This window comes from Delphinapterus leucas, chromosome 8 (genome assembly GCF_059928025.1).
Source record: "Delphinapterus leucas isolate spDelLeu-1000000601 "Yukka" chromosome 8, BTC_Dleu_Yukka2, whole genome shotgun sequence".
NCBI classification, from domain to species: Eukaryota; Metazoa; Chordata; class Mammalia; order Artiodactyla; family Monodontidae; genus Delphinapterus; species Delphinapterus leucas.
The window spans coordinates 108,075,925-108,103,121 of NC_143136.1; the positions used below are offsets into that span (position 1 = coordinate 108,075,925).

Below are 27,197 nucleotides of genomic sequence, written 5' to 3' on the forward strand. Positions count from 1 at the left end.
TGAATGTATGATGAAAAGCCCAGAGGCAAAAAACCAAAAAACCAAAATTGTGTTCTTAGGAAAAACAGATCAGTGTTTTAGTTTGCCCTCCTCTCTGAGCAGCGTCGTGAATCACAAAAATTCTCATCTCCACCTACAATCTACCATATACTCCCTCCCTCTGGAAGAAATAACCACGAGACAAAGTGAGCTTTGTCCAACAGGCGCACAGGTACAGTGTCAGAACAGTTTTATTTGGAATCAAGGAAAGGATATGTTAAATATAATTTAATTCATGTAGGTACTATGTTTAGTGCTCATGTGCTATACAATGGTTATTAGTAAAAAGATTTGAAGTGAACTTGATCTGTTTAAACCTCAAATGTCATTTACCATCTTATATAATTTACTTAACACTTGCTAAGCCTTTATATTTCCATGTGTAAAATGGACTACTCAATCATTGGATTGTTTCAGGAATTAAATGAAAGGTATGAAGCACTTATCATCATGCCTAGCACACATTTTGAATAGTCAAATTTTAAGAACTCTTGTTTTGATCCAATCTCTGCCCTGAAAAAGCTCACCATAAGGACAGAGATTTCCATGTAGAGCTAAGAGCAAGAGCTGTCATTACCATGAACAGAGTATGGGATAGCAGAAAATGGCTCGATTTGAAAGTACGTCCCACAAGTGAGACTTCTTAAGACTTCGCTAAATTTCAGTCTTCAAGTGACCCAAGGTAAAAAGAACACAGAGTTCTAATTACCAACATCCAACCTAAGTATTAGACTTGATCTAACGCCATTTCTCTCTGAGAACTGGAAAACCTACAATGGGGGCCATCACTGCCTTTATTATATTATTTTGACTGTGTTTTAAGTAACTAAGAAAGACAGGTAATACTTCTGATGACATATAATACTGTTAATTCCGCTAGACTAAATGGCAGTCTCCAATACTGAGATAAAACCAATCACTTTTTAAAAATATTTATTAAGTAAATATTTGAAAATTCTCTCTACATTTTTTTCTATTTTTATTAACACATTTCTAGGAAAAAAGAAACCTACAGGAAAAATATTAGGTTTAACTCAAGTGTCTTTCAGTTATTTTAATTGATCACTTACTCTAAATTCCCCTAAATGCCATGGATTACCTTAAACTAGAAATACATGATTAAAAATTTAAATGTATAATATTTCTTAAGAAATGGAGAAATGACAGAAGTAGGAAGAATACCAGGAGAGAGGTAAGGGAAACTGTCTCAAGGTCACTAATGTGAAGAAGGAATTGAGTCTTGGAATAAATCATGATTTTACTACTAAGTTAAATTATGTATGCAAGCCCCTTCCTAAATTACTCTGAAAGATTTACAGTGGATGCACTTATTTCCCACGACTCTCGCTGACCACAAACATTACGAAAATTTCAAAAAACTTCAACCTAAATGTGGGCAATTCTCCAAAATTAGATGGGCTCAGTGATGAATAAACCATAGCACAGAAATAAAACACAAAATACACAAAGGGCTGCTGGGGCCTTAAAAAGACTCTAGGCTCCTGGACAGCTCAGTGACAAAGGCTGTGATGCTGTAATGAGGGTAATTACAGAACTCTCCACAGAGCAACTTGTCCAGGCCCCTCCTCCTGCCTTCCCATTTATATAGAACAGCTGCACTCAGCTAAAGCCAGACAACGGCTTTCTAAAACAAAGCAATAGTAAGTCTGGGAAGAAATCCCCAAACAGGACTTAAGGCTGGAGGGAAAAGCAGCACAAAGCTTGTGCCAATGCCACACTATGACCCTGGAGGAAGGAAAGGAGAAGGGAGAGCAGAGAAAGAAGGAAAGAGGAGGGGAGATGAGACAGGAGAGGAGGAGGAAAGGAGAGGGGGAAAGGGGAGAAAGGAGGGTAGTTCCATCCACCCAAGGGTGAAATAAACTGAGCACTGCATCTCAGAATACAACACACTTACTTTCTTACTTTGGCAATTGTGGCAGGTGCCCGTTTACTCCAAGACTGTCCTTCCCCACACAGCTCACTACACACGCGCACACGCATACACACACGCACACGCACACAGAGTCCACAGCGAGGTCTATTATTGAGCAGAGAGTCCTTTGGGCCAGTGGACTTACTCAACTGCAAAAGAAATGAAAAACAGCTACTTATACTAACCAACACAAATCTTCATTCAAATATTTGGCCAAGGATCACTGGACATTTGAGAAAAATCAAACAGGAGGGAAGAGAAAGACCAGGAAAAAGAAACAGATTAAGTGATTCTAGGGAAAACAAATAGGAACAGACTCAACCAAACCAAACACACATATACACTCATACACACACACCTCGATTACTATGTTAAAAGTTTTAAAGGGTATGTGCATTTCAAAAAAACAAACAACAAAACAGGCCACCATGAAAAGTGAAAAGAACAGAGAACCACTAGGGGGTCCTGGAAATTAAACACGGCAGTGGATAAAATAAAAATTTCATCAGAAGGGCTGAATAACAGATTGGGCATGACTGAAGATCATATTCTGGAAGATAAAATAGAAGAAATCTCCCAATACTTGGAGCAAAAGATGGAAACAGAAAATATGAAAGAGGTAATACACGGTAGATAGCTCCAAGAGGTCCAACATTCGTATATCAAGTTCCATAATACAAGCAGAGACAGTACGAAATGATAATCAAAGAAAAACCCTTTGACTAGAATAAAGATTTGAGATTGTAGATCAAAGTGAGCCAATGAAGATGAAGTTTAAAATCTTATACCTATACTCACAGTAAAAATAGTAAGTCCACAGAAAAAAAGAGATCATTTAAAAAACATGCAGAAGGGAAAACTAGGGTACAAACAAAATAATGAGAACTGGAATAGCATGTGACTTCTCATCAGCAGAACTGACAGAAGATAGTGGAAGCCTTCAAAATCCTGAGGGAAAAGAATTCCACACCTAGAATCTGAAACCCAAACTATGAGTCAAGGATGATGGCAAATTATAGACCTCTCCAGACGTCAGAATTTTGAAATTTACCTCTCAAGCACTGTTTCGGGAGGGGGGGAGGGGGGGGAGTATATTTTTACCTAAATTGAAAAACAAAAACAAAACAGAGTGGACTTAACAGGGGAAGGCAAAGAAATCCCAGTATGACTGCGGTCACAGGCACAGAAGACAATCAGTCCAAATTAGAGCAGGAAGTCAGAGAACCAGGTGAAGGATATCTTCAAAAATAAAAATAAAATGCATTTACTATAATTGCAAAATTAAAACTTAAAAACTTGCTACGATAAAGGCTTTTAGTGCCATTAAGAAAGAAGGGAAAGTAATTACAAATTATAAGAAAAACTAAAGCAAACTTAATTATGGCATTACTTTCAACAGTTTATAGGACAATCGATTTAAGAAAACAGAGTCTCACTTGATCTTGATAATCTTCAAGTAGGACAACTTTTAACTGCCACAGAGTTTATTATAAACCTGCTTATACTACTTGTTTCTGAGGTCAAAAGGCTCATTCATATTCAAAATTCTACTTATTGGTTTCATTTTTTTTTTTTTTAGAACTGAAACCTTGGTTAAAAATCCTTGGAGAGATAAAAGGGAGAAAAGTAGAAAAGATATTGAGGGGCATAGATTTCCTTAGGTAACGTAACAGTGAGTCAAGGAACACTGCCTAAAGTTGGTGGCCCCCAAAAATAAAGAACTAAGAACATTTAAAGCTATATGGGAAACTATCAAAACGACTACAATTCATAACAAAGCCCAGAAGGTAGAAGGCAAGGCTGGTGGTGTAATTACTTGAAACTCTTCACCTTTCATGATAGGTAGTAAAGAGACACTGTGTCAGGTAGGTATACCAAGAAATATTTTAAATTCTGATGGTAACCACGGGCAATAAACAAATGAGCTTAAAAGGATTATCCACATTCCATCCCTCTATGGTGCTGGAGAAAATATTTTACCATATGTGCATGTTCTTTATAAATTTTAAAAAATAAGCTTACAGTTTTAAATGGTGGAAATTTCCTCAAATGTTAAGCCTACAGTATCTCTAGAATTTCTGGCTGGATCACAACATTCTTAAAGTTTATCGTTAATGACTCCAGGATGGTGAGGACAACTCAGAAGTAGCTTCCAAAAGTTTGAATGGTCATGCTCTGATCCATCAAGTTTACTGCTAGGATTCTATCCTAAAGGAAAATTTACTTAAGTGGGAACAAATATAAAGGTACAATAAAGCTTAGTGAACAACTTTGTCTTTGTAAAACTTCTTGCAGATCCTAAATGTCTGTCATTGAGAATGGTAAAATAAGCTATGGTAGATACATGCTATGTAATGTTATAGAGCAGTTACTTTAAAAAGACTGGAATAGTAATGACACGGAAGAATGATCATGATATACTGTGTTGTGAGAAAAGCAAACAGCAGAAGAATATATGTAGTATAATCCCATTTCAGTAGGTTTTTAAAAAAAATTTCTTTTTGTATACGCGTAAGAGTTGTAGAAACATTCACACCAAACTATTAATGGAACAGTGATGACCTCTGAATGTGAGATTGGAAACAGGGAGGGCAAGACACTGACTTGTTACTTCTAAGTGTTTGAACTTTTTATGAGTGTTTATTACCCTTGTAAAAGGCAGAAAATTCTCAAGAAAACATCTTCAACATTAATCCTACCCAATTCTTTCCTTACCTTTCCACCCCTCCATGCCCCCAACACTGATGCATCATAATAGATCTCAGCCTTCCATGTGGCACATGGTAGGAATGTGTGAATCCAGACATTACAGTTCTCTCCAAATCTCACTTCCACGTGATACACAGAATATACTTGTCGTCATGCATGACTGATGAAAAGAATGCATCTTAAAATGTTGCATGTGGTCTTCAGCTTGGTTGGTTAGGAAATGGTGCTGCTAATAAAGCCAGGGCTGCAAGTGATACCACATACAGGTCAGTAGCTGTCATGAGGTCAGCCTGCATCTGTGCTCATCATCTGCCATCCTTCCGGTGACAGGACACGATGTGGAAAAATCAACGCAAACCCATTTGAACTAGTGAGAGCACTTCTGGAAAGATACACACTGAGAGCGGGCTTCAGTCTCTTGGTTGTATTCTGAACACATTTGTGTAGACGTATGACCGCAGTTTATACATTTCTTTGCCAGTCAACCACACTAAGTTGTGTCATCAGTGTCTCCCAGAGAGAGAATGCCGGTTAACCAGGTTATCTGCAGCAACGCTGCCTGTCTGTGCTCTGTGGGACCAATGTGATGTTGGGGTGTGTGGGACCACAAAGTTCTCAGTTTCTGGTCTTTAATTCTCATCTTCAGCCTTCATACCAAACACAAAATCAAAGTAATGTGGCAGAGTGAAGGTTTCTCAACCTTAACTGTGCTTGAAGAATGATTTTTCTTTTACTACTCATTTTTAGAAAAGGCAACTATATAAGGAGAAAATCAAAGACTGAAGAAAAACAGAAATAAGAACTTATAATGTGACTGCATTGCTAGAAATGGAGTATGTGATTTTGATCTAACTTAAAATGTCTATTTAAAATGCCCAAATAACTCACACTGCAGAGATCTATCATTTTTTTGGCCGTTATATCCTTTCAAGATATTATAAACCTAGTAAAAAGTAGCAACGGAAAGAAAATTCTGCTGCATCTATAGAATAACTTAGTATATCTTATATTCACCAAATATGAATCTACCTAACTAGAACTCAAAAAAACAGCTAGTGATTCTCAGGAAAGATTCAAACGTATTATCTATTCAAACACCAAACAAGCAAGCAACCAAAAAAAGGAACAGAACTTTGGGGACAGTGCATGGGGAATGGTGGGAGTGAATTATTGCCTTAAGGTAACGCTGTGATTCTGAGATGACAGTGGAAATAAAGTATGAGGACTTATAAAAATAAAGCTTTAAAAAATAAGTCATAGTTCCATTTCAATATAATGTTATTTATTTAAATGTGGCTTACAATACAATTAATTTTATCAATGACACATCTAAACCTAAGAATCACTACTGAAATAGGATAATCATATGACAACCCATCCCAATTCTTGATCTAGTAATCTCCTCTTAAATGAACCCTTTATAATATCTTTCCTAATCAATTCCAACTTCCTCTTAAACCAAATAAACTTAAATGTGTTACTTTCTTTACACCCTCCATGCTTTTTGCATCTTGCCTAGCACATATATGACTTAAGCAACATTTACTTCATGCCTACAACATGAGAAGTGCCTTCTTCTGTGTACTTCTGGGACCCTCACAACAACCCTGTGAGGTAGGTACCATTAGCTCCACTTTACAGAGGAGGAAGCGCATACTGAGAGAGATTGACCTGCCCAACAGCAGAGCTGGGATTCAAAGCCATACCTGCTGCTCTCAGATGAGTAATGTTTAAAGTACCCCAGACGAAAAAACAAAGATTGCCCAAGTAGAAACTATGACTGTAGCCAGAATTTTGGAGCAGCTGGAGAAGAGGTTCGACAACATTAATGATTTCTTCTTCCTTGTCACTTAACCACTGTAAACAGCAATTACACTATATTCTCCTATACTTTATTTTAAAAGGAAAAATTTTTTTGGCCGTGCCGCGTGGCATGCAGGATCTTAGTTCCCCGACCAGGGATTGAACCCATGCCCCCTGCAGTGGAAGTGCAGAGTCCTAACCACTGGACCACCAGGGAATTCCTGTATTCTCCTATATTTTAAAGGTAGCAATACACAAACAGAAAATTCACCCCTCCCTTTTTATAGAAAAAAAAATGACACATTACAAACAGACTTGCACTCATCATTGACTATAAAAAGACATAGTAAACTGGTACTATTTCACAACAACCCTTATGGTAAGTGGATAGTTACAAAGAAAACATAGATGCAAGTCTACTGGTTACAGTAAATAATAGGAAAAGTGAGTTTTGTGGGGATCATGAAAATGGGTTGCTGCCTAGATAGATTTAATTTTAAATTACAAAACCTTATCTGGACACTTTAAATCAAGAGAATGTACCACAAACCTTTGTGCCTAAATTACATGAAGATGTATTCTAGCGTCTACATTTGGCCCAAATCAACCATATTCTAATGCTACTACTGCTCTACTAAAAGCATCAAGAGTTCAAAAGTTTTGCAATCTAAATCCTTTCTTAAAGGTTTTTGAGATTCTCATAAACATTCAAAGCTATCATGAAGATTTCAATGACAAAATATGATTATATTCTTTATTTCTACAGGAAAATTCTATAGACCAATGGCAAAACTAGTAGTACCACATAAAGAGACTGGTTTGCCTCTAGTGTGTCTTGTCTAATGGAGCTAGACATTTTGAATTCTCTAATCATGTGACACTATCTTAATATGCTCTATACTTTTAATAAGTACCCATAGTCAAGTCTTAATTACAAACCTAACTTTTCTAGTATAAAAACTTACTCAGTTTTTACCAAATGACAAAAAGATTCAGTATTAAGAATACTCCCAGGGCTTCCCTGGTGGCACAGTGGTTGAGAGTCTGCCTGCCGATGCAGGGGACACGGGTTCGTGCCCCGGTCCGGGAAGATCCCCCATGCCGTGGAGCGGCTGGGCCCATGAGCCATGGCCTGTGCTCCGCAACGGGAGAGGCCACAAGAGTGAGAGGCCCGCATACCGCAAAAAAAAAAAAAAAAAAAAAAAAAAGAATCCTCCCAGTTTATTATTCAAGGTAAAGATTCAACAGAAGAAGCCTATCTTGCAGTTTCCTAGGAGACAAATTTTGTTCTGAAAACCTTCACACTTAAAAAAAATTATCTCCAGACTTGCATGAGCAGATGCTCCACAAATACATGATTTTTAAAAGCTACCACTTTCAAAATCACAAAAATGGTAAGAACTACCTCATTAATCATAGGGATATTTTTCTATGCACTATAATACAATAATACAATGCTTACTTTAGTATATGAAATTAAGATACCATTAAAAGTGATGCTTTGAAACCAAAAATCTCCAGCTATCACTTGTATTGCTCATGAAGGCAAGAATAAGTGCTTGACTCCCTTCTCCATACCCAGGGCCTGGCACCTAGCTTGGCACACAGTGCACAGCAATTACTTAAATAAATGAATAAATATACATTTCTTCTCAGTGATCTTTGATGCACATGAATAAACTACAGAGTGGAGTTTCAAAACATGGTCCTTTTTTTTGCCTTAAGTCAACCTGAGAGTTCATAAAGAATTTTACAATTATTATAATTATTAACTGTAAGGCTTTTTTAAACAGTGTTCATAGTCTTAAAAACCTTTAAAATCCCTTTGGTGTATACTGCTATGTATTATAATAACAAAGACAACAGAGAAAATAAACAGTTGACTCTTCCCAGATATAAAGAACTCCTAAAGTATGAAAAAGTAATTCCTAGACACTAAATTTAGTAAAATAAACCCTAAGATCCCCAGAGAGATTAATGAAGCAAAACTGACTCATCTTATTTCTTAAAAAGGACATGTTTTTACCCACTAAAGGTACCCCGTGCTTTTCCAAAGTTCGCTTTACACCACTTTGCTTTTATGAAAGATCTACATTAGTACAGACATACCTCCAAGATACTGTGGGTTCGGTTCCAGACCACCACAATTAAGCAAATATTGCAATAAAGCAATTCACATGAATTTCTGGTTTCCCAGTACTTAAGTTGTATTTACACATACTGTATCTATTAAGTGCGCAGTAACAGTATGTCTTAAAAAAATGTACCTACCTTAATTAAAAATTAACGCTATTGGAAAATGGCGCTAATACGCTTGCCTGAAACAGGATTGCCACAAACCTTCAATTTGTGAAAAATGCACTATCTGTGAAGTGCAACAAAACGAAGTACAATAAAACAAGGTATGCTTGTACCTGTTTTTGCTAACAGAAAGAAATCCAAAGAGAATTTCTGCTTTTGCAAAAAAAAGGCAGAAAGCATTTGTTTTGCAGCAAAACCGAGATAGAGGCAGTGGACACCCTGAGCAACAAGAGTGGCGCCACCAAGCCCCTTCCCTAGGAACTACACTCAGCATCTCAGCAGCAAGCCATGGTAGTCTGCGAGCACCTGCACTTTGTCTCGATTTATTTTGTGCATCCGTTGGCAAGCTGAGACCTACTTTAGGATAGTGGGGGAAAACTGTAATTACTTCTAGCCAGCTGAAAACTGGCATGATTCCCAACTGCTCTGCTTTGTAAAAATATACCTGTCAGTATCACCACAGCTTGTTCAAGTGACAGACCCAACAGGTCACTGCTATTAAATCCTGACCTCCCCCAGCTGGTCCCTACATAGTGCGAAGCCAGTTGGACTTAAATGCTATTGCGGGGCGGGGGGTGGGGGGGGGAGGTGAAGCAGTTGCTGATCTCTGAGAACTAATCTGAGGCTCACAGCTAAGCCTCCATGTTATTAAAAACTGATCCGACATTTACAGCTAAACCATGTTGTTCTCCTGTTGGACAATCTCACTGAACATCTGTATCAAATTAAGTCATTCTGAGATCACGATGACGTGAAACAAAAACAAGGTCCTGCAAAACCTACAAAATACCAAACATCTCTCTTATGCTAAAAGAGTGATAGACCTCACTTCTTTGAACCCTTACCTCAATTACCCAAAGTCCAAATCCTATAATATAACCTTTATAACGTCCTCTTACTGAGATACCCCGTGGTTCCCTATGGTCTGTGTTCTTTGCTTACGACGAGTAATAAATCCAATTTGTTCAACTACAGGTATGCTCCTGGTGGTCTCTGACTACAGGCACTTACACTTGTCAATAACTAATGGTAGAGTAAAACAGACTAAGTGTTCTGGGGTTACAAAATGACTCTAAAACATGCCTTATTAATACACATCTCATAATTCACAGGGAGGGCAGCTTTGGATGATTTTGGCATAAGATTTCTTCCCTTTTGCTTTCAATGTCAAAGCCACGCTAGTATGTGTTGAAGAGTTCAGATAAAATAAAAAGCATTATTGCCAATCATACTGAGAAGGCATAGGAGAAGCCTATCTAGCCAAGATGACCAAGAGAACGAGTTCATCAAGAGTCTATTCAACTGGAGGCATATGCTCAAGTATCTGGGCTACACGCAGATTCAGAAGTATTTTTAAAAAAGGGTTCCAGGAAAATACTCAGCAATAATAAAACCAAAGGTATGTAAGGAAAAGGTGGAAGAAAATAACTCTTAAAAAAAAAAGTGCTCACCATAACTACTGGAAAATCTAGATAATAGGTTAGTATGAGAAGAAAATGAAGATTTTCATATGTACTTTTCCACTGAAAGATTTTTTTAGATGTGCAAAAAAATCTCCCAATTTACAGCTGAATGTTACTTTTGTAAGAATTAATCACATCCAGAGGTTAAAAAAACCAAGAATGCCAACTTACAACAAACAAGTTTCTATAACACAAACAAATCTACTAGACACTAAAATCAGCATTTTGTCAAAAAAAATTTTTTTAAAGCTAATCTATCCATAACTATATGTTTAACACAAAAGTTAAAACCTAGAAGTATTAAAGAACCTGAGGATAATAATTTTTAAAAAGCCCCTCTCTGGCCCAAAGAAAAAACAGAAAACATCTTTTAACTTATCAACTATAAAATCTGCTTTAAAAGAAAGAAAGAGGGCTTCCCTGGTGGCGCAGTGGTTGAGAGTCCGCCTGCCGATGCAGGGGACACAGGTTCGTGCCCCGGGTCGGGAAGATCTCACATGCCGCGGAGCGGCTGGGCCCGTGAGCCATGGCCGCTGGGCCTGCGCGTCCGGAGCCTATGCTCCGCAACAGGAGAGGCCACAACAGCGAGAGGCCCGCGTACCACAAAAAAAAAAAAAAGAAAGAAAGAAAGAAAAAACTATGAAAAAAAAAAAAAATCACCCATTCCTTACCTTCCAGATATAACCGGAAGATTTTCATGTCTAAGGTTGGGGATATGGGTAAATGTATGCTGTTCCCCTAGTGCCTACTGTGTCCTTCCTGGCCACAGAAGATGTAAGTTTGGAGTCTGAGATCCCAAACATGAAAGTCATTGTCTTCAAAGGCACATCATTTCCTAGGAACCTGCACTGTGTGGGCATTTTGCGTGAGAGAAAACATTTTCACCACCACTGCCCTCTAACATGTAGCACACAAAGTGCTGCATATATTACAATCTGATTTCCCTTGTTATACAGGCATTACCATTTACTTTTTATGGATCATGAAAACCTGGTTATTCAACAAGTAGAAGGAGCAATGATTTAAACTCATCTTCTGATGCCATCATGCAGTTGAAAACCATGACTTCAATATAGCAATAAAAAATGTTTAAAAGTTTGTTCAAAGACAATATATATTATACCATGTAATGTCTGTGTAACTTACAGTAGGAAAAGGAAGTTTGTGGTAAATGAGGTAATAAAAGATTTTAGGGAACAACGGGCTAAATATTCATAAGTTACATTTTACAGTAACCTCCTCCGTAAATCTCTTCTAAATTTATTTTTTCAAGAAATGCAAATTTATTGCCTGCTGGATTTTAGCACATTTATTTCAAATGTGATTGTAAAATAATGATGAAGGAAACACCACAATATTGACTACTCTCTCTTTACATTCTAGACCTTAATAACAGTGCCAAGCCTTGTCCTTTACAATTATCACGGTCCTTTGGTGAGCCTCCTCCAGGACTGAAACTCTCCTCTACCAAACCGCGTCTTTCAAGCACCTATCATCTCACGGGCTTCAATCTCTTAATATCCAATTCCCAAATCAGAGCTGTGTCAGCATCTTATTTCCTGACACAGGAAATAAGGATAGTGGAAGGATAGCAGATTTTCCTTTTTTTAAAAATAAAAAGTACAAAAGCAATTATACCCCTAAAAAAAAAAAAGGTACAAAATAAAAAGGAAAAAACTACATTTAAAACACTTAATTCAAAAAGTTAAAGTATTTTATAGTAACATTTAATGATTTTTCTGCTAGAATTTAATAAACCAAACAAAATGCCTAGTGTACTCTTGAATCTTTGTTTTAATAAAGATTTTATTTTTACCCAGAAGACCCTTGGTGATTTACATTTGCATGGCACATTAAAACATTAAATCTGTAAAACTAAAAATGTCCTAAAAAATTAGACTAGGCCACTTGAAAAAGATGTAAATGGAAGTTTCCATAAATCTCTGAAAACTAAATTAAATGATCTGATTTGACCATTACAAAAAATATGTAAAATATTAAAAACACCAAACTTCTGAAGTATTTCAAAACATTGAGGGCCTACAGAAAGAACATTAGAAGCGGGTGGTGTACTATATGACCTCAAGAAAGAAGCAGGATTTATGTTCAGAAATCATCAAACTTACAATGAATGCTCTTTAACTTCTAATACCTCCTGTAATATCATCCTGTTTGCTCTTAGAATCACTTTATCAGTCGGGCCCATGTCTGCTACCTCCTATGTAAGGATCTAGATCCCACCCTGTAACAAACTCCACCAAAGACTTCTGGGATAGAATAGGCTACACGCCCAGCCAGTCGGCTGTCAGCTGGCAAGCTGGATGGGATGGGGACAGAGGATGATCAGGAGGCTGAAACAGTTGATACTAGATTTCTATATTTAAGTCCTGTCTATTGTGACAAAAAATATGTGGAATACACTTTCCCCAAAACTTCTAACTTACTGCTTATCACATTCCTCATCAAAGATGACAAACAGAAATGACATTTTACCAGAGCTATCACTAGCTCACCCAACTTTACTATATTGCTAAATGGAGTCTGAAGTTTAAAACTGTGATCAAATTCAGTCAATAGGAAAAAAATACCTGTTCTTTCCTCAGAGAAAAATAAATGCTGTCCCAAGGAATCAGACCAGACACCAATCACCACAATCTGCTGCAGTGTGATAAGCTGTGAAGACTGCTGGATTTCAGTTATTCAGCACTGTGTTCACCATAGTACTAGGCCAATTTACAAAACATCTGAAGAAATGAAAGAACTAGGGAAATGCTGAAAATGCTGCTTAAGAGACAAGATCATGCCTTGTAAATATATCAGCAAAAGAATCAAGCACAGCGTCTTGACCAGTAGGTAATCATTAAATATTCAATTCATCTAACAATTAAAATAGAATCTTTAAATGTTTCCATATGAGATCTTAAGATCTAAACTTCCCTTTACTCTTTGCCCAGTTCTAAGCGCTGAATTTTTTACACCTGAAAACATTGGAAAATCATGACAACTCTGTTTAAACAAGTGTTCATATTTACGGACTACCTGTAAATAAAAACTTGTACTACTGTAAAAACTAATGACAGTGGCTGAAAAATATTTAAATGAGAAAAGTAGAATACACTTCTGAAATAACCATTTTAATCCTTAAATAGGCAGAGACAGGGAAACAGGCTCTGAAATTACCTTTGGAAATGACATAATAGCTGGCATCCACTGAACACTCTTTATGGCACTAGTTAAGTGCTTCTTATGAATTAACCCATTTATTTCTTGCAACTTAGTAGGTTGGTACTATTATTAATCCCCATTATACACATGAGGACACAACCACAGTAATGTGATTTACATGGCTGCTAACAGCTAAAACTGGGAATCACATTCAGATTGTGATTGTAGTAATACACAATACTATCTCTTTATACACTAACTTCTGTTATGTAGCAGGAAACTAGTAAAAGAAGCTAATCAGAAAAAATAGTAAAACATTATTTTCAAAAGAGTACAGAAGCAAATCAAGGAAAGGAAATTAAGGAAACTCCACACAAGGGAAAGTGAGATGATAGAAACCACAAAATGACAAAATAAAGAACAGCAGAAAAAAAGGAAAAATAATTTAATGAAAATATCCTGGAAAGTCTAAACCACCTAGTAGAAGGCTTAGGTGGAAAAGAGGCAGGAAGGAACCTCTGGAGTGCTGAAAACACTCTGTATCTTCATCTAAGAGGCGGTTAGATGAGTGTGTAAATATGTAAAAATACATCATACTGTACACTTAAGATTTGTGTACTTTACTGTATATGTATAATATGATCTAAAAGTATAAATATTTTAAAATATTTTTTATAAGATGAGGTGGCTTTGAGGCTCCATTTATTACTTCAAGCAATAGGATTAATTAAATGATCTAATGTCTCACCAAAAATATTTTTAGAACAGAAGGTGGCAGTATCTCCTCATGGGATAACATCCCATCCACTTAACCCTTTGTAATGAATGTATCCACATGCTTGACTTTCAGGCTTTTGGGTCTGCCTTAAAACATGAAACTACAGTTAACAGACAACCTAATCCAGGTTAATTATTATCAAATAGAACCATCCTTCTGAAAAAGAAGTGCGTTCTATAATCTCCGTAACAGTTGGCAAAGCTAAACATGGCACAGCTTCAGCAAAGGAAAGCCTAACAGCTCACAGAATAATTTCTCTTTTCAACAAAAAAATTCCATAATTAAATCCAAATATGATGTCCTATTTTCTCCCCATCCTCTTTATTCTAGACATATATACAATAAATCCAATCCTACTTCCATACAAAAGCCTTTAAATATTTGAAAACGACAAATCTTTTCTTCAATCTCTTATCCAAGTTGAATACTAAACTTCCCTTTACTCTTCCTCATGATTTCCAGATCCTTCTCCATTCTAATCATCTCCTGTCAATAATTAAGCCCCATCATTCTGAACATCACTTTTACAAATAGGGGAAGGCATGACACCTCAAGAATTCACACTTATCACCTAAAACCCATGATCGTTTTCATATGAACTCCAATAAACCAGTCTAATAAACTCCAGAACTGAGGTTGAAAACCTAAATACAGAACTTTACATTCATCTCTATTTAAAATTTAATATAATACTTTTCTATTAAGTTTAACATCACACTATCTTCTTGAATCCTGATGAGATTCAAGAGGTTCTCTGTAGATGAGAATTTCTGCTCGTAATTTTGAATTACCTGTAAATTTGCCAAGCAAGCCATCTTTAATAAAAAATGTTAAACAGGACAGAGGCCAAGTAAAGGATCTTGCAGCACTCCCTGCACACTTGCCTCACAGATAACAAACACCCAATGCAACTTTTTTGGAAATGACCAATCATGCAGCTATAAAGCCATGATCCTCTACCATGACTCACAGATGAATTCAAAAGATTGACTACAATTTCCTTGACCCCCTCCGGTAATTCTAGAAAAATAGGGTTGTTTTAGCATGACCTATTCCAAACCACCAGTTTTCAATGGAAGCAGTAATGTCCCTTAATGAGCATTTTGTAAACTTTTCTTCTCAGAGCCTGTGTGCATGTGCACTGGTGCCTTTTTAAAAAAGTTTAATGTGTAGCAGTTATTATCAATGAAGTTCATTTCAGAAGAGTAAGAGTTAAAACTATTTATTAGAAAAAGCAATTAATAGGCTTTACAGGACCAAGACCAGCTACTCTAACCTTTGATGACTCCTAGTATCAAAAATTACTTTTGTTTAATAATATATAAAAAGTTTCCACTGCAGATAAAATATTGAGCTCCCAGGTATGAAGTTTCTTGGACTCACCTTTGTACTTTGGTTCTGCACTCATGTTGATTTCCCTCAGTATTTCCTAACTGTTTTAATGTGGTAGAATACTTATGGTTTCCACCTTTGACAAAACAAACCTGGAAACTGAGTGGGGATTCCCACAAGCTGTCAAAGGGAGATGCCAGGTGCAGAAAATGCTCAAGGTTTAACTCTTGAACAGATAATTTAAAAAGGAGAAAAAAATACATACATAGCCTGAAAACAGCAACAACTTGGTCACTTTTAAAGCCACATATCCTAAACTGGATCTCTACATGATGTCTGCACTTTTGCTCACTCAGAACTATAGACAAAGGGGCATACACTAGTCGGGAGAGGGCTCTAATAAAGCAGCACACTGGGCTATGGAGAAGCTCCACCTACCCCTGCTCAAAGGCACCTTGTGGTGGCTGGGCCTTCCTTGGGGTTCCCTAGAACCAGTGCAATACTTAAAAACATCAAGTTAAAGCAGGTACAGTTCACTGGGCTAATGCAAGTATTCTAAAATCATGCTAAGAAGGTAAACTTCTCTCAAAGAGAACTATATTAAATTATATTCAGCGGAAAAAAACATCACGAGGCCTCAGCAGATTGATTTTGAGACATAATAGTGTGTTCTGGACAAATTAAGACTATTTTATGACACAATCTGTAAAAAAGGATAAATGACCAAGAAATTACCATTTCTTCCTTTAAATAGAAATTCTTCTAATCTCTTTATAACTAAAGAGATCACAGCATGGCAGGTGCTTCTTAGAAATTCCTGAGATATGATTTAAATGAAATTTTAAGATGGTTTTCAGATATATAATAAAAAAGTGAGTAAAGGGAAAAAAATGACTATGAAAAAACCAATATTTGTTTTGGTACTTAATGTCCCTCATTGGCAAATAACTTATTTGTGGTGATACCATATTTTAATCATATACTTTTATTAAAGGATCTACCCAGTAGAAATGAAGAAGCCAAAAGGGTATTATATATTTATCTACTTTTATCAGCTCTTTCCAAAGCTCTGAAATTTAACTTTAAAAACTATCAAAAACTTGATTAGCTGAGAAGCTCTATGAGGGTAACTAATTCCTCAGCAAATAGAAATTAATTTAAGCCTCACTCGAAATAAACTGAAGCAATTACAGAATATTTGCTAAATGCAAAGATGAAAACTGACTGCCTAGATTACAAGTCATAGTGATTTGTTGCTGTCAAAAAACTGGAATCTTTATACACAAAAGAATGTCTGGAAATAACTCGACTCTTAATTATAACAGTGGATAAGACAGTAACAGTGTGTAGCACTGGCATCCCAAGAAAGCTAAGATCTATTTTCAACAAGTTTTTGCCACATTTGTGCAATATCTTAAGTGTAGAGTTAGAAAGGACAAAACCCGGCATAAAAATCTAAAACAATTCCTGTAAAACTGTGAATGGATTATATAAAATGACTATTTCAGGACACTACTACACTAATTTCTTCAAATAATTTGCTTTAGAAGTAAATATTAAGTCTTCTTCCCTCTCATGATATACCCAGATAGTTATTTATCAATACATAGGAGAACCTACCATGATCCAGTCTGTTCAGCAGAGCAGAGGAAAAAGAGCCTTAAATAAACGCTTCCTCAAAATAAGGAATCACAGATAAGAGAAAACAGGTGTCAATCAATATATATATGGGCCCACATGATTGTATGGATGATTATATAAGATGTGCCTAAAGCACTTTTAATATTAAAACATGCTATGTTAGTGGAAGGAGTTATTCTGCTATAGGCTATTTATTTTAAAGGAAGCTGGGTGTTTTGTTTTTCGTCTTGGAGAGAACAGAAAGGATTTTGTGGAATGTTCTGTACAAATACATTAGGCCCATTAATCATAAACTTCATGGTTTGCCAATTTTACTTTAAATAAGTAAAATTATTTCCAATGAAAAGCATCAGAGGGGACTGGTAGTCCAGTGGCCCGCACTTCCACTGCAGGGGGCATGGATTCGATCCCTGGTAGGGGAACTAAGATCCCACATGCCGCAGAGCACGGCCAAAAAAAGAAAAAGAAAAAAAAAAAAAATCAGAGATTTTTTTGAACACTCAGACTTTGTAAACATGTCTTTACACAGTTCAAAAACACACTTTTTGAACCAAAAGATCTTTGCAGAGGAGTTTATCTCATTAAGAACCACAGCCAAATACAATCAGGCACGGATACGCAGAGACTTAGTAAAAATACTAATAGTATTCTTTTCCATAAGCTGTGTGTACTCAGGTTCATTTCCTCTCCATGAGTGCTATATTTTAAAACTGAAAACAGATCTTACCTCCTGAGTAAGTCTCAGTACAACTCCTTATGTCCATGTTCTATTTATGTAACTTAGCTTATAACTCACCTGCAGTTTGAACTATTCATTGTGGTTTAATTTTTTTCGTTGTTAAATATACATTGAAAACCTATAGCCTATATGGACAGCTTTAAAGAAGAATGGTAAAATAAACTTGAGTACCTAAATTCTCTCTACCCACACTTCTCTCCTTTGCCCCCAAAAAACTCGACAATTCTGTCATCACAGCTCAGGAAGACATTATTACATCCATGCTAATGATATTTTTAAAACATAAAAGAGGCAGTTTAACATAATGAATAAGAGCATGAACTCTGGAGTGAAATAACATGGGTTCAAATCTGACCCTCACCTCTTACAAGTTATATTACCTTGGGGAGGTTTACTTAACTTTCTTGTACCTTGGTTACTGACTTGTAAAATGTGGAATAAACAGTATTTATCTCATAGGGTTACTGGTAAGATTAAATGAAGTACTGGTTACTGGTAAGATTAAATGAAGTACTTAAAATATACCTGATACATAGTAAGTGTAATGTGTCAGCTACTGTTGTTAAAATCAAGAAGGTAAAACAAAATTAAAGCATGCTAAAGCTGGTAAACTGGATTCTTTTTAAGTTATATATAATATACATGTTATATATCATATAATATATAATTATGCTTCTCATTAAAATTTACTCCGTATTCTTACTGATTCTACATTTTCAATCTTTCACATTTTCATTTCAGTCACAAGTGATCTGCTTCTAACTTTACACTGATAAAACTACACTTCTAATACTCTCATGACTCTTCTCCCCTAATATCCAACAATATTGTTTGTGACAATCTTACCTTTCCTACTAAACTTTAAGAAGCAAGAGGGTAGGAGGTCATCATACCTTATTTTCTTTTAAATTTCTACCTATGATAGCATGCATATAATATATGCTAATTAAATAAATGGATTTTAATGCCTCTATTTCTCTTAGAGTCAAGTGCATAAACACCTAGAGGCTCATTTAGACTCATGTACTCCTGGTGCTTAAATGTTATTTTAATCGCAGTCCATAATTTGAGTGCTGCAATTCATACTAGAAAAGGATAAATGTGTATAAATTATGCTGATATGCATATGCTTTGGAAACGGGTGGACATATACATGGTACTTCTCAATGTTGCAGTATATTCAATTTCACAAGTGTTTCCTCTTCCCATCTATGGACCAAACATTACAACTTCAAAGTAGCAAATCTGGCAATAGATCGATGCTTATTTTTTGTTAAAAATACTGATTTTCTCTTGTGCAACTTCTTTTTCCAAGAAGCATAAGAACAATCTCAGTAATGACACTAAAAAGCAACTGTAAATTCTGCACTCACAGGGATCCTGTAAGCTTATAGCTGAAAGACTGCATTAAGAAGACATGAGAGCTTAAATACTTAAAGGGCTGCTATGTAGAAGAGTACAGACTTGATTTTTTGTGTTCCAGAAGGCAGGACAAGTTATAAGAAAGTAGGTTTCTGATATAAAGAAAGAACTTTCTGAAAATCAGAGCTACCTAAAACTGAAAAAGAGATTCATGTGCGGTAGTGAATACCGTATCACTAAAAATGTTTTGTGAGTAGAAAACTGGTTTTGGGGAATGATGTAGAAAAGTATTAGATAAAGAGTTGGACTACGTGATCACAAACATCCTCTTCAATCAAAATGTTCTTGGATTTTCTTAACTTAATCCCAAGTGATGGTCTGATGCACAACACTAATATGCCTTAGGAATATGCCTACCTGCCTGGCGTCACACAGCCTATGTGGGCTACATGAACATCACCCCCTTTCTATAGGGCAGCTGACATTTTAGAGGCCACCCTATTTGCTTAACTCTGTGACCCACCTTTCTCTCTACGAACAGACCTAAATTAAGTTCACTTCAAATTTTATTTGAAGAATTTCACATCAACCCTTGAGACAAGTGGAGTTCCATCATCCCCTGATCCCCAAGCCACCAAGTGAAGAACAGAAAAATTATAACAACATTGGTTTCACTATTTTATAATCATCTCTAAAGTTCAGAAAATTTAGAAAAATGAGGAATGATAGAAAATGGAAAATTGGAAAAACCTGTCTACTAACTACACCAGATCCACTATCAGAACTACTACTTGGGTGGTATAATTAACTTGGCTTATATATTTATACTTCTCATATACTCATTGAGGTACAAAGAAAAAAATCATGGCCATAAAGCAAGTAGAATACTGTTTAAAGGAAGTAAAAAACATGAATAAGCTAGAATACAAATCCTAAAAGTACATGCAAGTTCATTATACTCTTGTGCATGTTTGAAATTTTCATAGTGAAAACTTAAAAAGAACACCCACATAAAAAATAAAATTCAACTCTCAGTATAGACATGATATTGGTGTGTTTTTTAAGCTATGAGAAGAACAGGTAATGACCCAGCACCCACATTATCCAAATCCACCTGGACTCAAATCTGAAAATATTTAACTGCTGACTAATAACTCATGTACACTACATTTCAGAAGAAAAGTTCCTAAGCACTATTTAGAAACAGTTTCATTACCAAAACTGAATAACACTTCATTGGAATTTAGGATCGAAAATGCTATCTTATAGTAGCTTTTCTTCTTCTTCTTTATTTAATCCAAGATGCAGAGTGGTTTTGTATCAGACTTTACAGTTATTATAGTCCTAGGTCACTGTAAAATTAATGGTTTTGATCCTTTAGAATTACTTTCAATAAATAAAATTATTTGGTTTCCTCTATATTTCTTAGGATTTTCAAAGGCTAGAAAAAGTTGTTTCCCTTATCAATGTTTAGCAGCTAAGACTTCTACTAATAGTGAGGAAAGATGCAACATTAGTGTAGCATTAGGCTAGTTGTCAAGTGACAGGATGCTAGTCCTGGCTCTGAACTTCTTTTACCTTGAACATGTCACTTAAGCCTTCTGGGTCATGATGCTCATCCATACAATAACTCAGATTAGATGATTTCAAAGGCTCCACCTAGTTCTGAAGCTGTACAATATTATGACCTCATTGTCAGGACACCCCTTCTCTATGACAGGTGAAGGTGCTATATTCTTATGCTAGCTATCACAATAAGTTACTGTGGGTAAAACCCACACAAAATGTGCAACGCCAGGAATGTTTAAAAATTGTGATTAAAAAAATAATACTGGCTTGAAATATGGGTTAAATATCAAGAATACTTAGCTTCTTGTCTAGAAAGCATCGACACTATATGCTGTAAATAAAGCTCTGAAAAAGGTATAAAAAACTTGTAAGTCAACCAAGATAACTAACTCTGCCGACTCTTGAACAAAAAGGGCAATCTCTGAATAGTAATTGCTTGACATACCCAATGTCTGTGGCACCCATTCTCCCACCCTGCATTCATGTGTCAGAGGAAGATGTTACTTTTATGGCATATTGGAATGAAGAGGATGCAACAGAATGTATGCCTTGTTAAATCAGCATAGGTTCAAATTAAGCACTTGAGAAAACTACCTTCCCAATTAATAATAAACTAATGAGATTTAGTTAAAAGCGTAAATGTTTTTTGTTTCAATGTTTGTATTGAATATATAAAACACGCAGTTAATTTCCTTAACTTACTTCAACAGCACTGAATTCACATAAATGGTGTTGATGTACTGTGAGTATTTCAACAGCCCCACCTTAGGAAGTCTAAAACTAAGTTAATCCAAGTGAAAATACGGATTTCTTTTCTAGGATAGAGTAATTTATAGATGTTAGTTTATAATTATGAAATCAATAAAAGTAAATAAAAATCCCTCCAAAGCTTAGTAACAAGTGGGCCATGCAGCACAAATGTGGTATACTGAAAAACCACCTCTTTTCAGAAATACCAATACTGAGAAGTGTAGCTAGTGAGACCTTGGTTAATGCATATTGTAAAAGGCCTGCCAGGAGAATGTGAGTTATATAAATAAAATTATCGTGTTAGTATGTTGGTGAAAGCTATCCTGGGTACAAGGCAGGAAAAGGAATATAGCCCTAACGGATGCATACAGATAAGTAAGTAATTAGGAGGAGAGGGGAGAAGAAGGGGAACATATGTATTTAATTTACAGCTCAAAGAACTCAAAGATAATATTAGTAGTAAAAATCTACAAAAATGACTGTGAACCAGAGAGTTCAGTTTTCTTTAAAGAGCCTGACTGAGAGGGTGTGTATGTAAAACAACTGAATGAAGATGTAAGCTGGTATTGTGGTATTGTGATGATTTAAACCACAAATGCCTTCCCTATTTAAATATTCCAATCAGTACTGTTAGTACACGTACCTCGGAGAATTCTTTCCTCATGGCAACGAAGAAAGTCCCAGATTCTAACAGTGCCGTCATCAGAGCATGTAGCAAATTTATTATCCGTGGGTGAGAAACTGTTACATGAAGACACACAGCAGGGGAAAGAAGTCAGCATTTAACAGATTATCTGCGCTTCTCAGACAGGGAAAAATAAAAACACTGTGCTGCGTTATAAACAGGAGAGGGAAGTATCCACAGTGAAGAAGCCCTTAAAGAGAATGTTGTCAGCTAACAAATGTATCTCATCAAAAGAAGAATTCAACAGAGTAGCTGCTTCTTAGTTTTCAATCAGCAATATTCAGAGAACTTTATGAGTGTATTATTAGTACTAATGTTACCCACACTCTCCAGTATAGTATTTCCTATGGTACCAACAGAAAACATGGAGCGGATTTAAGTGGAGAAACTAAACAAATTCTATCTTTGCAATATTCCTGTAAAGTCTTTTAAATCACATAGGAATACTGCTCAAAAAATTAGCATCAGCTTCTGCTTCAAACTTCATAAAAGTTTCAGACAGGCTGTTTAAAGACTGGTTGCTACACATCCCTACATATGATGTTTCTGATTTATGTAATAGGCCTGTGGAAAACGTTCACACCTTCTTCCAGGCAAGCTATCCCATGAATGTTGCACTTTTTGAAGAAAACTAACATGGGGACCTTCTGACTGTTTAAAGCCAAAGAATATGCTTGCAAAGGAGGAATCCATTTTTTCCTCCCTGTAAAAGACCATCAAGTTTCTCATCTAAGAACTCCCCTGAACTTCTGAACCCTTTGCCTAAGAAAGGACCAACTGCGAAAACTCAATGTATGGTCAGGACAATAAGGCAAAGTCTTTGCAGAAGCGTGTTTATCCAATAACTTTTGTTAAGATTCTGAAAGTAGAAACAAGTGACTGCAGTGGATGATGTTTCTATAAAGATGTCAACCTCCTCCCACACGTGGGTGGCACAACGGTCAAGAATGCTGCTTAGCTTTCTTTATTCTTGAGGCTGCAGCAATTCTTCAGGCTTGTTTTTGAAACTTTTTTTTTCCATTTCTACTATACATATCTCACTGATATGTAAAAATATACAACTCACTGAAAATATTTTAAACTCCCACTTATGATACATTTGCATTACTGATGTTATCAACAGTGAATCAGAAGGAAAGTCTTCTTGACATTGGTCTGCTTACAGTTTCAAAGCTTGAAAGAACCCACTCATTAATCCATTAATGTTTGCCACATCCAGAGTTACTTGTGAGAGTTTTTAGTCCTATACTTTCCTTTTGAAGTCGTGGCATAACCAAGCCAACCAGGGTCTTCACTTAAGCCTTTTTTATCTTGTATTTTGTGTGAACTCTGAAGGTGTTTTCTGTAGGCTTTAGATTTTATTCAGTTGTATAATTAAAGACTGAATTCTTTATTTGGAATGAAATATTCTTGTCTTACATAGTAGGTAATAAAAATGAATAACGTATACACATTATTAACCATAAACGAAAAGAGAAAACCAGTGCAAAATGCGGCAGACAATACATCTCTAACATATTGCAAAGGCTGATACCGGGACAACACTACTTCAGAAAAGTGCCAGCAAAATGGTGAATGTGTGAAAACAAAGAAAAATATTGTGTTTATAGGGTGCAGAAAGTTTCCCAGAATCTGACAGAGCCCATGCATCTCTGCACCCAGAATACACTTAGAGAATAATTTAACCATGACAATAGGGACTACAGAAAATGGTATATTGTGTATAAACCTGGCCTCTCTAATCGCCTCCTTATGTGCCTGGAACATCTTGACGTTGTTCATGTTCGACTGCCAATATTTCACATATCCTCCGTGGTCCGCTGTCAACATCCACATGTCATTATGTGACCAAGTCATGGCTCTCACTGGGCTATCGTGAGCCTGTGAAAACATAAAACATTTGTAAACATTATATAAAAGAATATATGATGGAAGCCTTTACAGGAGCATATATTAACTCATAACAATAAGCTGTCCAATTGTAAGTTTAAAATGCCAAGAAAGTAACTATATAGCAAGTTCTTTACAGTAACAAAGGATGATGCTACCATCTGATGATTACTGTTACCTGTAATATTGTTTCAAAATTGAAAGTGAGTCCATTCCACAAGGTGAACTCTCCACTAGAGGCTCCAGTGACTAACCGTCTTCCTTCTGGAGTCCACTGGGGGAAAAAAAAGACATTATACAAGGTCACGAATCCTCAACCTTAATTTTTAAAACACTTAGAAAGTCTTTATTTATAAAATATCCAATAATTGACATTAAGTGGACAGTACTGACTTTCACTTACGACTATAGCTCAGATTTATAAGCAAGTACTTTGTCAGAAAAGAACTTGTATTATCACAGTGCAAGGAAAGCTCTAGCACTTTAGCTCATTAATTAAAAATAATATGTGCTTTTTTTTTTTTTTTTTTGCGGTACGTGGGCCTCTCACTGTTGTGGCCTCTCCTGTTGCAGAGCACAGGCTCCGGACGCGCAGGCTCAGCGGCCGTGGCTCACGGGCCCAGCCGCTCCGCGGCATGTGGGATCTTCCCGGACCGGGGCACGAACCCGTGTCCGCTGCATCGGCAAGCGGACTCTCAACCACTGCGCCACCAGGGAAGCCCCAATAAGTGCATTTTAAATACCTGTTCAGTTACACACACCTAGGCACTCTAAAGAGCATTTCAAAACAAAATATGCAAAGACTTAATTTTTCTAGAATACATGGCAGACCAACATAAATAAGATGGTCAGTCATCAGAAAAATTCAAAGACTAAATGTATAAAGGATTTGGTTTATTACAGCTGCTAGTGAACCAATTCAGGCAAAAATGTTACCAGTGTCTTGTGAAAAAACAGTATTACATACCAATTTAAGGACATCAAGGCTATCAAACTTTTCCTAGAAACTAAATGTACAATATATACTATATACATGTATATATATATTTTTAAGTTCTTCATTCACAGTATTAGGCAGTGACAGGTCTTATGCTAATCTAGTCTCCAAAAAAATGTAATACAACAGAGGCATGACTAACGGTACCCCACTATTTCAATGTCACAATTTGCACACTGAAGGGAATCTGTGATATATGCTTATCAACTCAAAATGCAACATATTTTTTCTTACTTTTATTTTCAAGTTTCTATGATAGATTACACGTTCATTTTCCTTGGATGTAAATACATGAAATATCAATACAAGAATCCTATTAGTAAAAAGTGTGACACAGAGTTGAAAACTACAAGTGTGTTTATAGGATGAGATACATGAAATGAAGTCTGTTTGGTAAATTTCACAGATATATATGACAAGCCAGCCTTTTACTGTTTACCTGCAGATCATGATTTTGACTTTTATTAATAAAATCCTCCTACTTTCCTAGTTTCTGTTATCTGCTATGGATCCCAACCCAGTAGATACTACAAGCAATCAAACTGGTGACACAGGACTCACAGTCTTTATGTCTTTAAAACCTTATAATTTGGACTTGCCTCTACTATGTGCAAATTTCTTAAGTCCTTATAGCTTGATTCCCAAATGAGAAATTTACCCATCTAATAAGATACAGGACACAGAATGCTTAAATTTTATTCATTCCAAAAAGGTTTTGTGTTATGCTAACAAGACATTAAAATTAGCTGCCATCATACTCCTTTTCCCAAATTCCCTGGCAAGCAAAATTACACTACATACTGGTTGGCTCTCCTAATACAAAAGCCATTCAAATAATGTTTCTTTACTAATGGTTTCTACTCTAATAGGCCTCTGAAGCAAACAGGAGGCCTAAGACTGACTACCACATTTGTATGGAACTCAAGCCAGAGTCTCTTCCAGCCCCTCTCAGTTCTCCCGGCTGTCTCTCACAACAACTCCCTAATAAGAAGACCTGCTTATTTTGCTCATTTGCCACAATGTTTGCCATGACTGTTTTTTCTCTGTCCCATTATTTTTTTCAATTCTTATTTGCTCCACTTTGACTATTAACTTTCCTACATTTCTGGACTTGATATACTGCTAACCAGCAAGTGCATTCTTACTAGCAAACCACAAAAAAAAGATTATACCATTATCTATGGAAATATTAACAGGATGCCTGGGAGACAGAGATGGGAAGACTTTTTTTATTGCAAACCCCTTCAAATTTTAATAATTTGAACCATGTTAATATATTATTTATTTTTAAATTATATTTTAAAAATTTTAGTGAAAATGTAGAGTACCTACAATGTACCTTCATGGAGCTGACAATTATGGTCTACCATTGGTCTTCAGCTCTTCTTAGGTGTTTTCCTTCCTAGTAACCCTAAGAGTTTTCATTCACCTTGAGATGCTGCTCTCTAAACAGTAACAAAACAATCCTATTCAAGAGCAAGTCAGACACCTGCTGCAATATATATATATCCATGGCCAGCTCAGAGAGAATTCTATGGAAACTGCAACATGAAGAAAAGCAATCCAAAAGTACTACCTTACTAAATGTGGATATAGTGGATAAATGATTGGATATTTCAAAATAAAAATACAAGCAATACACTGATTTTTATCCCAGATATACAAAATAATGTTTAATTTTCTTTGCAAATATATTTGCAGGCTAACTCAGAGTTAATTTATCCAAAAAATATCAAACAGAATACTTACCCTAACAACAAATACTGGACACTTTACTTTATTTGTTGATGTTCGAACAAACTTTGTTGTTACTGCATTCATAGGATTATTCAACATCCCAATAGGTGGAACCAGCTACAAAAAAAAAAAAATGGTGTTTAAAGATCACAAACAGGGCATAAACCAGGGACATGACAAGGTAATTACTTCAACATTTAAAGACAAATTCAGGACCATATAGGACTTTCAAAACACTATTATAATAGATTACAATTAGTCTATAGTAATTAAATGAAGAAAATGGAGATACAGGAAAGTTAAA

At 36.0% G+C, this 27,197-nt stretch overlaps 1 protein-coding gene across 8 annotated transcripts in view; it reads right to left on the minus strand.

The window, feature by feature from the left end:
* The window catches only part of WDR33 (WD repeat domain 33), a 101,160-nt gene that overhangs the window by 32,501 nt on the left and 41,462 nt on the right, over window positions 1-27,197 (minus strand). For all 8 annotated transcript variants that reach the window (XM_089916925.1, XM_089916924.1, XM_089916923.1 and 5 more), the window contains exons 4-7: window positions 26,906-27,010; window positions 24,338-24,433; window positions 23,999-24,150; window positions 22,228-22,325 (exon numbers count right to left, since the gene is read on the minus strand). In XM_089916925.1, coding sequence (XP_089773051.1) covers window positions 22,228-22,325; window positions 23,999-24,150; window positions 24,338-24,433; window positions 26,906-27,010 — 451 coding nt within the window. The remainder of the gene's footprint in view (window positions 1-22,227; window positions 22,326-23,998; window positions 24,151-24,337; window positions 24,434-26,905; window positions 27,011-27,197) is intronic.